This window comes from Protopterus annectens, chromosome 14.part0, assembly GCF_019279795.1.
Source record: "Protopterus annectens isolate FY-2018-M chromosome 14.part0, PAN1.0, whole genome shotgun sequence".
In the NCBI taxonomy this organism is placed as follows: Eukaryota; Metazoa; Chordata; order Ceratodontiformes; family Protopteridae; genus Protopterus; species Protopterus annectens.
This window is the reverse complement of record NC_056748.1, coordinates 1039100666-1039117837: the sequence shown is the minus strand read 5'-3', so window position 1 is coordinate 1039117837 and position 17172 is coordinate 1039100666. Positions and strand designations below refer to the sequence as shown.

General features: G+C 42.6%; 1 protein-coding gene across 2 annotated transcripts in view; it reads left to right on the top strand.

Moving 5' to 3' along the window:
- Positions 1-17172, top strand: part of ZMYM3 (zinc finger MYM-type containing 3) — a 3891108-nt gene that overhangs the window by 2376328 nt on the left and 1497608 nt on the right. For both annotated transcript variants that reach the window (XM_044056844.1, XM_044056843.1), the window contains exon 15: positions 3313-3493. In XM_044056844.1, the coding sequence (XP_043912779.1) occupies positions 3313-3493 (181 nt within the window). The remainder of the gene's footprint in view (positions 1-3312; positions 3494-17172) is intronic.

Below are 17172 nucleotides of genomic sequence, written 5' to 3'. Positions count from 1 at the left end.
TCAGTTAGAGATTGGCTTTACCCGTCCCATGGTCGATACTTAAATATTTCCCGTAATAAGAATAACTGTGATTATACCATAGATAATTGGAGGAGACCTGTGCATGGGATAAAGCATTTAGGAACTGCCTCTGTCCATTTGTAGTCCAGGAGGCAGTCCTGGGGTAAATCATCTGTTTCCCATACATTGATCCAATTTGCGCTTGAATATGAAATTTGTTGTATGTGGATGGAGAGTCTGTTCCAAAGCAGTGGTATCCTTTGCAATATATACCTGACCTTCCAAACCATTTTGTTGATGTTGCAGAAGAGGTTTCATGTTTCTGAGACTGAAGTGTAATTCCCCTGTCTGACCACAAAAAGTTGGCTGCTTGAATATAGACTTGAATAAAATGTGTATTATTGTAGCTGCACATGATCAGTACATGGGATATTAAAAATTTGCATCATGCATAAAAAAGTACTTTTTGAAATTATTTATTTTTTATTAATTATGGTTGATAAAAGTGTAAACATACAAAGAAAAAAAAGAGACTGAGCCATCTGAAGAGAGACCTTTGACTTATTCCTCTAGATGTTCAGGCCATGGAACAAACTGGGGAAACATTTGTTTGGTTCAGGAACTTTTAACACTGGGGACCTGAATTACCTGACTTGTGTGACTTATTTCTAGAATGACCTAGTGGAGAAGACACTAGACATGCTGAAAAAGGTCCCACTCAGGAGACAAAACATTACAAGGTGGAATTGCAGGTGGTAGCAGTGTCAAGCATTGCATCACTCCACATAAGGCTGACCCACGATGTTGTAGATAGAGCAGCTGGAACAGGTATGACTGTGAGGAGGTAGACCTGGCACAAGACTTTGTGGTTTTGTAGATAAATTCACGACTTCTTTCACCAACACCCCTTTTTGACAAGTCCAGCATTCTCAGACCATGTGAAAGAGAGACTGCTGAGGAGTGAGCAAGAGAGGAAGACACTTGCAGCTGCTGGGATGAAGTTCTGCACTTCTCAGCTGACCTTTGGTAGGGACTAGAAGAGTGCTAAGAACTCATGGTTTTGCAGGTCCCAGCAAACATCCTATGATCAGCATTTATGCAAGAACATCCGAGTTTAATGGAATTAACCCAAACAAATATCGCCCTAGAGGTGGAGGTTGCCCACATAATCAGGAATCCCATGGCCCTCCTCATGGGAGTCGCCCAGAACAGCCCTCTGAAGACTTGCCTGACTGTCCACCTCTGGAGGCAGGACAGGGTCAAATATCAGTCCATGTAACTGTGTGGCTGCCCATCAAGACAGGTACATCAGGGAAGTAATTTCCAGAGGGTGTACAATCCCATTTACAGTGCTTCTCTAGCCAAATTCTGTCCCCCACAGGCATCTAACTCCATAAGAAGGATGTGTCCAAAAGGGACATTCAAAACTTCCTTGCAAAAAGAACCATCCAAGATGTCCCACTGGACCAGAAAGGATCCAGGGTATATTCCAGTTTCTTTTAGTCTCCAAAAAGACAAAAAACCTCAGGCCGTTCCTGGATTCAAGTGGGCAAAATCTTTGGGCCAGATTCCAAAGATTTGTTGTCAGTGTAAGTGACTTACACTGATGTAAGCCTACCATGATTCTAAAAGACTTCCTGTTAGTGTATGGGCTGTCTTTAAAGCAGGCTTACACAAGGACCAGATTCCAAAATACTAGTTCTCACTCCAGACAGAATGCAGTCCATTCAGGCACACAACTCCTGCTGTAACATGCTTGTTTGTCAGAAGTATCAGTTTTGTAGGTCTTGAGCCTAATGGCAGCAGTTATTCACTTGGTTCTGTTTTCAAGGTTCTAAACAAGGGTCCTAAACTAGACTGTGAGTGCAGTGGTTTTGGGTGCTAGATTTCATGGATCAAATTATTCATCTCTGAAAGACAAAACAAAATATTGATCATCTATGCTTATAGTAATTAAACCCAAACATACTGAAATCGAATATCTGAAGGAAATTCATCTTGCTGCTGCTTTGATGGTCAATTTGGTTTTGTCATATTTCCTCCATACTTGAAATTTATTTTGTTTTTATTTGGATTGCTGAGGTAAGGAAAAAGTGTTTATCTTATTCCTCCAGTACAGCTCTTTTGAGTATGTACCTTTTAACTCCCAGAAGATGTAGCTTGAGCCTTTAAAAAAATGAAGTTATCACCTTACAGTTCTAATGAATACTCATTGACATAGGTCAAATATCAGTTTGGTTGTTTGCCATCATGCATGTTCATAGCTAGCCTTAGGCATAAGCCAACTAGACGGCCGCCTAGGGCACCGCTGTAGCAGGGGCACTTTTCCAGTATTTACTTGGTGTAGGTAGACCAGGATGGGGGCACCAGATGGTGTGGTAGGGGGCACCGTGGAGCCCTTTTGCCTAGGGTACCAGTTGACCTAAGGCCGCTCCTGTTTATGTTTCAAGATTAAATATTCTGATACCTTGTATGTAGCATGGTTTTGGTATTAGTAATGCAAATATGAACAAATGCTATTTGACGCCTAGAGACGCAGTATGAGGTAGCTGCAGAAACGCCTGAAGGTGCACTTGGCTGTAATGAGTTTTACTAGTATAAGGAAAGTCTTGGGATTAATTTTAGTTTACCTTGTTGTGCTAATTGTGACTTGTTTGTTACATATCTGTGTGTACCCAGTAGTGGTTGTGAAATGCATCCTACCAAACTAATACAGTTTTAAATCTGACAAACACCAACTTCTAATTAACTGCACAGCACCACTGCAATGGTCTTTAAATTTTATACTGCTTTTCACTCACATTTTGTGTTGAGCACTTGCATTTGTTTGATGTGGATTGTGGCTTACACCACAGAATGCTCTGATACAGTGCTGCATGTATATAGGCCTTCCGGAGTTAGAAAAGCGTTTGAAATATAAGATAAGGAGAAGCACAAAGGGAGGAACTCCATCCTTATTCAACTAGTCATTACTGTTGTGTAGGAGTATCATTTGGCAATGTGAGGTAGAACTAGCTTTGAAAACTACTTAGATTGTGTGAAAACTGGAGATGCACTGCTGTGGTTCTCTGTTAGCCCAGAGAGTTAAGGCTTTGAGCTGTTAAGTTGCTTCCTATAGTTCATTGTACTGAGTTTGAGTCCTTTCACCTCTGTTTTCTTACTGTGCAACTCTGAGTAAGTCACTTTTTCTGGTTATACTCCCTGGACACTGGACTTACCTGGTGAAACAAATGAATGGAATAAATAACATGAAATCAGAATCTGCGCCTTAGTTATGTTGATACTAATGGATTTCTTTATCTTGTTTGACAGCCAACTGCAAAGAGCCCAACAGGAACAGCAGCAGCAGCCACTCAGTCTCCGGGATCTCCTCCACCTTCTTCCTCACCTCCAGCAACTGTCCGCAAGAACAAGGCTGCCATGTGCAAACCTCTTATGCAGAACCGGGGGGTGTCCTGCAGAACAGAGTCAAAAATGAAGGGGTGTCAGACGGGTAAGTAAAGGTGTCTTCTCCGATGCTTGCCTGCCATTCTCATATTTCTGTATTCTGAGTATGTCCTTTTTATGGCTGTGCTTTAGCAGTAATTTAATCTGATTTTGTATATTAAGTTGAAATAGTTTGCATTCTACATGTTTTTCACCCAGGTTCAAAGGTAATACAGGTTCCTTAACTGCTTTGGTTCCAAAGAATTACTTTGTACATATTAAAATATTTTTCTAGATGAAAAAAATAGATTGTTATGGATAAATGTCTCTGCTTAGATCCAGGTTACTTTTTTTGCTAAGTCCATTTCATTCTCACTTCACATTTACTGTAGTACAATCACATGGACTCCGAAATGTGTATGTTTTTCATACATCACTGATTGGGTTGTTACAGTTTTTACTTCTTGACTGTACATAGATTATGACTGTACATAGATTATGGGTGCATGTTTTAGACTCAAAAGCAGAGTACATGCAGCTGCATTTCTGGAGTGCTTCAAAATGAAAACTGAGAGTTAATATGATGAAAACTGTGGGACCTTTTCTGTGTGTTTAGACAGGTTTCTGTTACAACGGGGTACATAAAGTAATGTTATCACCACACTCCCTTGATAAGCAGTTTCATCATTTGCCTGCTAGCAGTGTGGTAATAACTGTGATTCAACATACAGTGGAATGCATAGATTTTGGAATGAGCCTGACTGAGTTATGGGGTTGTTGATAGTGGGATATGCAGACAATGCTTGTGTGTGTCTGTTTCATCAGTGGATTCCATAGGTAAAAACTACAAGAAAAAGAGTGCCAAGCTAGAGTTTTCACTGTATGATGCCTTAAACCTCCTGAAATAGAGGACCATGGGATATATGCAAATGACTCCTTAAGGACATCAAGTGTTTCAGCTATATGGCATCTGAATGTTCATGGCTTTTTAGTTTTTATGGACAGATTTAGGCCAAAAAAGTAAACTAGCTGTGAATATGCAGGTTTCGTCCTTCTTATAACCTCATCAGCACAGCATAAGTGGACTCAGCAGACTCTGGAGTCTCAAAAGACTTTGGAGTCTTAAAAGACTTTGGAGACGCAGATGTCCACTTTGCAATTTATTGGTAACACATTGATTTATCTACTGTCTAATGTGGCTGATGGCACTTCCCTGAGCCGCTGGCGCCTGCATTGCCATGTATTACCACACTTGGATGAGGCTGTATAATTTTGCAGACTGCTTCAATGCGTCCTTTATTAAAGGAAAACTCCACCTTCTCCTACAGTTCAACTCATCTCTTACGTTGCTTTTCTCCCTATAATGTGATTCCAGTACTGTGTAGGTACCTGAAACCTGCTTGTACTTTATAAAAACGTTCATTTCCTCACTTTAGTATCGGGGAAGGGAAAGACCACCCTTTTTTTTTTTTTTTTTTTTTTTTTTTTTTTTAAGTTTAAGTCCTCACATAAGTTTCATAGTAATGTGTCTACACTTGCATGACATACCACAGATACAGAGAAGTTTGTAGTCAGGAGCTCAGGCTGCTGTAAACAAGACAGAGAGGTGTGAAATTGTTTCCCATTTTCTTTATTGCAGAGAGGAAGAGAACTTAGGCTGATTCACAGCTGCTTCCAATCTAGCCATACCTTTCATTGCAAAACAGAGCAATTAGATCAATTAGTGGTGCAAAGGCAGTTGTCAACTTTACGTAAGTAGCACCACAGTATTGAAATGCTGAGCTTTAAATTTTAAACGTTTATGGTACTTTACATTTTAAGCTGAGTAGTATCAAAGATATCTGTGACATTTAAAGAAAAGTCAGAAAATGGGTGGGAAGTTGGCTTAATGGTTAAGATGTTTACCTTATAGACACAAAGTGCAGGGTTTGATTCTCACATGGGGTAACTGGCTGTGCTTAAAATGGCCCCAAGGGCAGTTAGCCTAGTACTAATCTAGGAATCTAAATAAACAAATAAAAACATTATAGCATTTAATTTGAATGGAAATATATATCAATAAAATAAGAAAACAATTTTTCTTGCAAAGTGTCAGCACCTTTATCGAAGTGTAGGGGGAGGGGCTGGCATTCATCTTGGACTACAGAAAGGTACATTGAACAAAGGCCTGCAATTTAGCAACTGTTTTGGTTGCAGCAGTATAATTCTTTAGTATACTATAAAACAGTCCCTGAGACACACCCTAATGAAGGCCATTCAAGAAATAAAAGAAGCAGTCCTGTTACAGAAGGTATACAAGATGACAGTGACAAGCACTAATCCCATTATATGACAGTGACATGGGAATACACCAATACTTCCTTATGTCTAGCATAGCTTATATAAAGCAGACTTGAAATGGATTATGGGAAAGAGAAAAATAAGATCACATTAATATGTCAAGCCACATTGACAGCCGTTTTGAAGAAAATGCATTAACATTCTATATGAAGCAGTCAGAGTGAATTAAAATAACTCAGAAAACAGATATAGTGAAAAAAATTGATTTTTCTTTTAGTTCTAGGGTGGAGTTTCCTTTAACACCCCCTTTGATAATGTTTCTCTTTTTGGGCCCAAGGTTAAGGATACAGTGAACAGATGTGAGTAGGATGGGAATATTCTGTCTGTTGTGGGAGTACATTTTGCGATTCCTCAATGGACCTTCTGTAGGAACGGGGGGAGGGGGGGGGGCTGGGGCTTTTTCAAAAATGTGCAGAAGCAGTTCCATAAAGTTCCTTCTGAGAGTTTCCCCTGTAGCAGAGGGATAAGCACAGTGGTCTCTGTCCCTGCAGCAGAGGTGGTCCCATAGAATCAAGGGTTTTATAGAGATTTCTTTGGGAGGCACTTTCAACAGCCTTGAAGGGTTGCCTGGCTGTCTGATGCTGGAGGCAGTCGGAGTCATTTGGCTCTACACAAGAAAACATTGGGATGCCATCATCTCAGATGCCTGGCTGTTGAGAGTTGTATCCAGAGGCTATACAATTCCATTTTTGGATACTCCAAATTTAAATCCCAAATGTACCACCCCATCACATATACTTGTTGCTGTTATTTTTTCTTGTATCTCGCCCTTGTGTTAGAACTCGTTTAAGTTAGAGAGTTCTCCCCACCCCTACCCCCATCCCTAGGGTAGCCGTTTAACTTGGAGGCTATCCTTTTTCTCTTTTTTTCTCTTATTGTTATAAAAAAAAAATATTGTAGTTAGCATAGTACTGGTGTGTTTGTCTAGCTTAGTACTGCTTTTTCTGTCAGTAGTTACTTCTTAGTCCTCCCTTTTTTAGTACAGCATGTCTAAGGAAGCTAAGGTTTCTGGTTTTAAGAAGTGTGACTCATGCTGTCAGAAAATGTCTCTGACAGATGGGCACACTAGTTGCGTCTACTGTTTGGGCGCTGTTCACCTGCAGGACTCTTGTTCTATTTGCCATGCTTTTAGTCCAAGAGTTCTGCAGGAGCGTAAGAACAAACTAATTCTTAGGGATCTGTTAAAACCCCAGGATTCACTGGCAGAGAGTTCACAGCCAGTGAAATCCCCAAAGTCCACTAAGCCGTCGGCTCCATCCTCGGAGCCAACTCCTGTGCTGGATTTACCTTCTAAGTCTGTTCCGGCTGGCACCGACAAGACAACCTCCCCGTCGGCTCCATCGGATGTTTCAGAGTTATGTACTTATAACAATAGATCCATGTTGTCTCTTTCCATGTAGTTCAACCATCCCTCCCTGCAGCCCCTACCTTTTTGGGGAGCCTCTTGACCATGGGATGACCAAGTCGAGGAAGTTTTTCTTCCCTCTTGTGTTGGTGTCCATCACATTTTTTTCCCCATATAATTTAAGCATGGTCAGTTTGGGGTACCATGGGGCAAACTCTATCTGTGGTAGTACTGAGGAGCAAGGGATTATGGGTAGAGGAGGTGGAGCTCGACAGGCTGAAGTGTATGGAATGTGACCATTGTCAGATCTGATAACCCACAGGTTAAATCGGATGGAAAGAGACAACACAGATTCATCGTTATCGTAGGAATGTAACTTTCGTTTGCTGAGCCTCATCTTCCTCTAATATTAGCATAATTAAGTCTTCCATAAATATTTCCATTTCTGCTCTTTCTTTTTCTCCACATTCCTCTGCTTTGTACAAACTTTCATAAAATTTCCGAAATATCTCCTAATACCTGTAAAGGATCTCTGGTCGTTTGTTATTGTAGGCTCCTTAAGTTTGGTGACAACCCTTTCTACTTTCTCTTATCTAAGCCGTTGTGCTTAAAGTTTTTTTTGCTCTGGAGTTATTAGAAAAAGAGTTGCTTAACAGCCATCTTTCCCAAATCATGTGTATTATCCAAATACACCCTTATTTTCTTTTTAGCACTCTGTAGTTGAGCCTTTTCTTGTTCTGTCAAATTCTTCTTATTCTGCAGTACTTTTGACTTTGTCAGCTCCAGTAACTAATTCCTATTACTTCTTAACCACAACTTTCTCTTTTATTTCTACCCTATGTTTAATCTGTTGTTCGCAGTCTTGAGTGTCAAACAGTGGTGCAGCAATCTTTTTTTTTTTTTTTTTGAAGCCTTAGGTTTATCATCCCTGTTATTCCAGTGTAGCATTGTTTTCTTTGAAGTTTGTTTTAATTTCTCCAAGTCGTTTGGCTTTCTAATACCATGACAGGAATGGTCATGAAATTGATATTGTTTCAATGTTTGATGCTAGCCAAAAGTGCTCTTTGCAGCACTTGCAATGTGGCCAGAATTGACTCCTCCTGCAGTTATTATGGAGCTACATGTATTGGTAGCGTATCCAAGTACTGCTGTAAATTCATTTTTATGAGACCTATTGCTCCTTCTAACTGTTGGAACTGTTTTGGTATCCTCCTTCCTGCAAATTCTTGTATGTGACGACACTGTAATTACTAAGTGTAGCAATTTCGGTGATCAGTGCGACTTTTGTCTTCTTTTCATGGACTGCTTTATCTGGTTTTCTCGCATCAGTTTTTGACAGGTCTAAAAACATTTATTTTGTTTCATTTCTGTCCCTCGCATTCCCACCTCCACTACTTTCACAGTTTCCTTTATTTGGTGCTTACTTTCCTCACTGTATTAAAAGGTACCACATTCATTTTCAGTTTTGATATTTTTTTCTAGTTGACTCTTATTATACAGGCATTGCTGTTGTGCTTACTTTGTGTTGTTTGAACATAGTTTACTTGTTTTCTGACTACTGCTTTAGATCTTGGCAGTTATCATTTTGTTTTCTTGTTTGAAATGGACTGTTTGGTTGCTGTTCATTTGGTCTGCTTACTATTAATGTTGGTATTATGGACAGGGAGCAGATCTGTTTTTTTTTTTCCTAGTACAAGAAGTTCAGATATAGAATTCCTGTAGGACCCACACGATTTGTGTGGTTTGCCTGGGGCTAGAACATTGGACTGCAGATTACAGTATCTGTAAAAACTTTTGTCAGTGTACTTTGCTGAATAGGAGGAACATACTAACAATTAAGGACGTTCTAAAAGGTGAAAATCGTAAGGAAGACATAATGCCTGAGAAGATGAAGAATGGGAAAAGAGGTTTGGAGGAGAGTAGGGACAAGCTTTCTGCTGTTCCTTTGTCAGTCAAAATCCCTAGAGTAGAAGTTAGTCCTTAGCTGAACCAAGGATTTCCAGGGCACTGTGTGCCCTTCCAGCAATATCCCACATTGGCTTTGGTTAGCTTCAATTATTTAAGCTCATCTAACTCACCTCTTAAAGGAAGACTGGGCAGCTTCTCCTAACAGCTTGAATTGTCTAAATTCTTAAACTCTAAACTCCTTTCCTTCTTTTTTAGGTCTTCCAGGTCTGTGCTTAGTCGTTCTGCCCTTTGACTTGGGAGAAGATGGTGACAAACTTTCTAAAGGCCAAGCTGGAGCTTGATGTCATCTTGGCATCCTCTATTGCCAGGGCAGCCAGAGAGGAATGCATACCTTCTACCTCTTCTGTTTGTGCCTTTGTCTCTGTTTCAGGATGGGGAGTGTTGGAGCCGTTTGTGGGACCCATGCCGTTATCTTTGGTACCAGTTGTGAAATGTTCTACACCAGCTGTTTGTGCTGAGTTAAGAGGCTTGAGATTGTTGGCACTGAAGCTTTGATACCGAGAAAAACCCTGACTCCTTCAGGTGCATTTAGTGTCTGTGCAGTTGGCATTCATACTCTTTGGTGCTGAAGTTATACTCATCTACTTTAGCCACAAACCCAGGTACCAGGGTTTGTTAGTGTCATGGTGTAGGCATTGACTTAGACTATAGCTCCATCAACAAATAATTACTTCAGTTTTTTCTAGTAGAATATCCCTTGATTCCTCAGATACATGGTCTCCCTAAAATTCACAAGGATCCCTTCAGCCCAAAGTTTAGACCAATAGTGGCAGGTGCAGGATGGCTGACAGAACCCATCTCTATATACTTAGATGGTGAACTGAAAGAAGTGTTGAATGATTTTACATATGTTTTGAAGGATACTGAACATTTTTTAGTGGACTTGTATGAGGCTACAAAAGGAATAGAAATGTTGAATAAGAGTTTAGTAGCCACACTAGATGTAGTATCACTGTTTACGAGCATACCTAATGATAAAGGGATAGACATGGTAAAATCAGTGCTACAGAGGCACGGTAAGTTATCCCCTCAAAGAATAGAGTTCTTATGTATGTTACTTGAAATTGTGCTTGTGCATAATATTTTTTTGTTTAAAGAAACCTGCTGTTGGCAATTGTCGGGGGTTGCTATGGGCAGTAGTTGTGCCAATACTTATGCAAACCTAGTCATGGTGGCCTGGGAACAGAAGATGTCCTTCAAGGATGCATCTGCAGTCCTAACATATGGGTTGTCCTGCCTCAGGCAGCCCTTCGGTCGGCCGGATTCCAAAGTCTGGGTCTGGCCTCGGCTGATGTCGCACTTCACCCGACGTCACAGCTGCTGGGGTATAAAGACATCAGCCAACGCCATTTTCCTCAGTCTTTCTTGCCGCGCGGTGCCCGAAGCAGAAGCTGTTCGCAAGTGCCGGTCGGTCAGATCCAGAGATTTCTACTACCGAAGACTTCTAAAAAGCTAAGTACCCCATTGGGGAGTCTTTCTTGCCTCAGCCGATGTCAGACAAAGTAAATAATTGTTTAACTTGTGGGAAACAAATACTTCATAAGGATTTCCACTCTTACTGCCTTCCTTGCTTAGGCCCAGACCACGACGTATCAGCTTGTCTAGCCTGTGTTTACTTCAACCGACGGACGCTTAGACGTCGGTCGGAGTTTGCAGAAGAGTTTTTTTGGTCCCGCTTTTGCGTATAGAATGCCGTCGGAGACTCCGACTACGCAATTAGCTAAAAAGCGCAAGGAAAAGGACCGACACTCGCGGTCCGCGGTTTCGGCTGAAACCACAGTTAGGCCAACCACGAGTGTCTCGGTTTCGGCTGAAACCGAGTCCTCGGTTCTTCCTTCGGCCGAAAGCATGCCTCCGATAACCGAGGCCTCACAGAGCATGGCTGAATCTGCTACTGAAATTACTGCTACAGAAGCAGGCACCCAGGATTTGTCAGACACTATTCCTTTAGACATTTCTACCCCTGCACGTGGGGCTGCTAGACCCCCTGCTTCTATGTCTATCAAGGCCTTTTCCAGGGCTAAAGCAGCTAAATCTTCTAAGGCCTTACCTGCTAAAGCTGCATCACACAGGCCTACCTCTAGTTCCCAGATACTCAGCCTGGCTGAGGATCTTATTTCTTTGATCAGGGGATCACAACCTCACCCAGACAGGGCCTCTCAACCTCCTCCAGATAAGAGGCCTAGGACGGAGCCCCCGAAACCTGTTTCTACAGACACTTCCTCAGATAACTCAGATATTTCAGACCACCAGGAAGGCCCATATTCTCCTTATGAGGATTCTGATGCAGAAGACTCCATTCATTCTGCTTCTCCTCCTGAAGAGTTTTCTTTTGGGGAAACCCTACATTCTATGAGGGAACACTTCCAATGGCAGGGCCAGGATTTTTCAGATTCAATGAAAAGGCTAAGGACTTTTTTACACTTACCTCAGCATAGGCCTTTAGCCATTCCTCCAGTACTATCAGTGGTTGATGATGCATATAATGATGCCAGTACTGCCCCTGATTCTCTTCCTCCGGCCCCTGCCAAGCCTGATAGATATTACAGGGTCCCGGACACACACTACCACTTGTATAAGGCTCATGTTGCAGACCCAGAAACCATTTCTCAGGGCCCTAAAGGTGTGGCAGCTGCCTCTGCCAAAAACCCTCTTCCCTCTGAAAGGGAATCTAGAGCATTAGAGAGATGGGGTAAAAAGGTTTATACTTCTGCTACTCTTTCGGCCAGGGCCTTAAACTGTCAATTTCACATGATTCAATACCAGGAATTTTTGTTAGACCAGCTAAATAAAAAACTGTCCTCTCCTGAACCTATAGACCGCAAGTCCCTTCAGGATTTGGTACATAACTCTCAGCAGGTCAGTAATCATTTCTTAAAATGTGGCTATGATGCACTGGAGGCTTCTTTTAGATCAGCTATGACTGGAGCAGTGATTCGAAGGCATGCCTGGTTAAAAGAACAATCCTTACCAGACCATGTTAAGTCAAAACTCCTAGATGCTCCTATGGAGAAACAAAGTTTGTTTGGCTCCCCTGCTCAGGAGGTTCTAAAGAAAGTGGAAGAAAAAGCAAAATCTGTCCAAACAGTCAAGGATTTCTTACAGGTCCAACCTCTGAGGTTTAGCAGAAATTGGCCTTCGAAGAATTGGTCCTTTCCAGACACCTCCAGAGCACAGAGAGGCAGAAATAGACGCCCAAGAGGCAGAGGTCAATCTAGGGTTGCCTACAGGGGACGTCAGTGGCAACCTGCCAACCAGAGAAGTGCGGCCACAGATGCAACTACAACCACTTCCACAGGACAGACACAATGACTTGGCTAGCACCCTTGGGCGGAAAGCTAGCCTTATTTTCCGACAACTGGCATTGCATTACAGGAGACAAATGGACTTTACAAACAATAGACAAGGGCTACAGGTTTCACTTCCACACTCTACCAAAAAAGGGAGGAATGCCAAACCTACCACCAAGCCAAAAAACAGAGGCTCAAAGACAAATCAACAACTTAACTAAGGATGAGAGCTATAGAAAAGGTACCACCTTTGGAACAAGGCCAAGGATTTTACTCCAGGCTTTTCCTTGTACCAAGAAAAGAAAATCAATGGAGACCTATTCTCGACTTGTCCGCACTGAACACATACCTCATTGTTCCAAAATTCAAAATGCTGACCCTCCAGCAACTTCTTCCCATGCTGGGCAAGGAGTCTTGGCTGGTGACTCTAGATCTCAAGGAGGCATACCTGCACGTCCCTATAAGACCAGATTGCAGAAGACACCTCAGATTTCTTGCAGGATCAGAGCATTATCAATTCTCAGCATTGCCCTTTGGCTTATCTACTGCGCCCAGAGTATTCATGAAATGCCTGGCATCAGTAATTGCTCATTGCAGGCTTCAGGGAATTCAAATTTACCCATACCTGGATGACTGCCTAATACAAGCGGACAACAAGACAAAATTGACAAAAGATTTGGAAAATGTCATACAACTGCTGCAAGCCTTGGGATACACAGTCAACATTCAAAAGTCAAGACTAGTACCATCCCAGAGGATAACATTTTTGGGTGCAGAACTGGATACATCAACTCAGATGGCTTTTCTCACAGAAGAAAAACAAAAGCAACTACCAGTCTATTTCATGACATTAACAACACAAACTCAGCTTACTGCAAGGAAAGTCCTGCAAGCCCTGGGTTACATGGCATCCTGCATAATTTTGATTCCATGCCAGGCTGCATATGAGAAAGTTGCAATGGTACCTAAGGAATGTATGGTCTCAACACAAGCACAGTCTAGAAGCCCAGATTCCAATAATTCCATGCCTGAAACAAGAATTCTTGTGGTGGGCTCAGGCCTGTCAGATGAACAGAGGATTGCCTTTCCACAAACCACATCCAAGCCAGACCATCACCACGGACGCCTCAGACCTAGGCTGGGGGGCACACATGGAGGACAAGTGTATACAAGGCCTATGGACCCAACACCAGCTGAATCTACACATAAATCTAAAGGAGATGCTGGCAGTGAAACATGCAATCCAGGCATTCAGACCATTCCTTCAACAAGGTCACCTGCTGATAAGGACGGACAATACCACAGTCATGTGGCATATCAACAAACAGGGAGGTACACACTCATACCCTCTATGCCGGATAGCAATGGACCTGTGGAATTTGGCCCTGAATCTCAACATTCAACTACAGGCCAGATTTGTACCAGGAAAAGAAAATTCACTAGCAGACACCTTAAGCAGAACTACCACGGATGCTCACGAATGGATGCTACATCCAGATATCTTCAAAACCATAACAAAGAAATGGGGGATGCCAGACATAGACCTGTTCGCCTCCCCACACAACCACCAATTGAAGAAATTCTGCACAAGAGTATACCACCCACTTGCCTGGAGGGTGGACTCCCTTTCCTTCAGCTGGAAAAACCTGACAGCATATGCATTTCCACCTCTTCCTTTGATGTACAAAGTCCTACTGAAGATCAGAGGAACAGCCAAGGGTAATCCTGATAGCTCCAGACTGGCCAAGGCAACATCGGTACCCGCTACTGAGAAGCATGGCTCGGACACACTCATGGCCTCTACCTCTATGTCCCTTACTTCTAACACAGAACAACTACAAGACCCTGCATCCAAACTTGAAAACACTGCAGCTAGCTGCTTGGAATATTGCATAAAACAAAATAAACCAGATTTATCTCAGAGGGTTAAGGACATTATCCTGGAGGCACGCAGACCCTCCACAAGGAAAACTTATTCAGCCAAATGGAAAAGATACCTCATTTGGAGTGCAGCAAAGGGAGAAAATGTCTCATTGACAAACATAGCACACATCCTGGAATACTTAGCAGAACTGTTCCACAATGGCCTGTCCTACTCCTCCATTAAGATTCATGCATCAGCAATTTCAGCAGAATACAACATGGATCCTCCTGTCTTCTCTCATCCTCTACTCAGGCAGTTCTTGAGAGGAATCAAAAATGTAAAGCCTCCAAGGAAACCACCTTTACCTACATGGGATCTCAACTTTGTGCTGGAAAAGTTAACACTTCCCCCTTTTGAACCAGCAGCAACAGCAGACTTACAGTTCTTATCTTGGAAAACTGCTTTCCTGCTAGCAATCACTTCAGCAAGAAGGGTATCTGAGTTACAGGCATTAATGGCAGTACAGCCCTTCCTTATCTTCCATCAGGATAGAGTGTCTCTGAGAACTAATCCTACTTTTATGCCAAAAGTGGTCTCCAGAGTATCATTGAACCAAGCCATTCATTTACTTACATTCTTCCCCAACCCACAGAACAGGGGGGAAAGACTACTACATACCTTGGATGTGCACAGACAATTACGCTACTATCTGGACAGAACTAAGACCAACAGCAAAACTGACCAGCTGCTGGTAGCATATGCAACAGGAGTGCAAGGAAAAGCAATTTCAAAACAGACAATCTAAAAATGGATAGGAAATTACATTAGATTTTGCTACTCTTTTCATGGAAAGACAACTCCTGAAAATATGAGGCCTCACTCCACAAGAGCTACAGCCACCACTACAGCTTTCCTACGAGGAGTGGCTACCAAAGACATTTTAGAAGCTGCTACTTGGAGCTCCGTGCATACATTTGCCAAGCATTATAATCTTCCTTTATACTCCAGATCCCGAGCAGGTTTTGCAACTGCTATTTTGCAAGGGATCTTAACTACACCATCTTTATCTTAGTGCCTCCTCCCCCAGTTTGGCTATGGTATTCTACCCATATGTTAGGACTGCAGATGCATCCTTGAAGGACATAGTACAGTTTTGTACCTACCATAAATGTAGATGTCCGATAGGTATGCATCTGCAGTCAGGATTACCCACCCTCCTTCCCCTCTGTGGTATTCCTAGGGTATTTACCCCTCTTTTAGCTAGCTGGGGGAATCTATTATGGTGTATTTGTTTGTATATACATATTTTTTGCTCTCTACTGTTTGGAATTATTTGCATTTATCCAAATTCAGCCTTCCTAGAGGGCACCTGGCATCTGGGGCAAGAAACACTGAGGAAAATGGCGTCGGCTGATGCCTTTATACCCCAGCAGCTGTGACGTCGGGTGAAGTGCGACATCAGCCGAGGCCAGACCCAGACTTTGGAATCCGGCCGACCGAAGGGCTGCCTGAGGCAGGACAACCCATATGTTAGGACTGCAGATGCATACCTATCGGACATCTACATTTATGGTAGGTACAAAACTGTACTTTTTTAACATCTAACCCCCGGATTCCCTTTTACAGATGTTTCATAGATCTTTTTATTCTATGGAAGGGGAGTGAAGAACATTTGAAGTCTTTCCATATTCAGCTTAATAACACCAGTGATTTTTTGCAGTTCACAATTTACTATTCTGCACATAATATAGATTTTTTTTGGATGTCACCATCTGTAAGGTAGATGAGGGATGGTCAACTAAACTTCATAGAAAACAATGATGTTAAGTTGTCTATCTCGCCTTCATTCTTGCTGGATGGGTTCGGAGCCGACCTCGGCTCCGACTCGGCCACTCTGAAAGCTCAAGAGTTGGTTCCACCGGCTCGAGGCTCCCCTTATATCCCACAGTGCTAGGCGGTATTACCTCAGATCTCGTTTGCCGCTACAGCGATCGAGGTGTATTGTTTCTACCGGCTTCAGGTCAGTTATTATAGATTACTCTATAGTTAAATTAAACCCCTTTAATTTAGTTTTTTATAGTTAATTCCCTTAACTTAGTGGATTTCCTTCCTGTTTATCCACCCTTTTTTCCTCAAGAACTTGTTAGTTCTTCCCTCAGGCCTTCGGGCCCTTCCATCCCCTTAGTGGAGTGTATGTGTTTTTTAGGGATCTAAAAAAAAAAAAAAAAAAAGAACTAATTTTTTTTAGTTAACCTTGTGGACAGTGTAATCGGCGTGTTTGTGTGTGTGTGGTTACACTTTCCTTGAAAATGTCTAAGGAGTCAAAGGTCTCAGGCTTCAAGAAGTGTGACTCGTGCTGTCAGAAAATGTCTCTGACAGACTGTCACACTTCTTGTGTATACTGCCTGGGACCTTTACACCTGCAGGACTCTTGTGCTGTATGCCATGGCTTCAGCCCTAGAGTCCTGCAGGAAAGAAAAAACAAACTTATATTAAGAGGTTTGCTTAAGCCTGAGGGTTCCCCTACTGCTACTTCGGGCAAACCCTCTAAGGCTTCTAGGTCCTCGACTCCAGCTTCTGAGTCGAGGCCTAAGGCTTCGAAACCTACTACTACATCGGCTCCGGCTGGAGCCGATGAGTCTCGAACTGCAGCTTCTGTGGTTCCCTCGGCTCCGGCTGGAGCCGAGGCATTGGAAATTTCTGGGTCGGCTCCGATCAGACCATCGGAACCGACATCTAGAAAGAGGTCCAGGTCACCGTCCCTTGGCTCCGTTCATTCGGCTCCAGTGTCTCCCTTGCTGTCTGAACGGAGCCATAGATCTCACTCCTCTAGATCATCGAGGCTTTCGGATCATGACCTTCAGAGGGTAGTGAGTCGACTTCTTAAGTCCGAGGCACTGGCCCAAATGCTTCAGAGCCCGACTCATCAGTCGATGCTT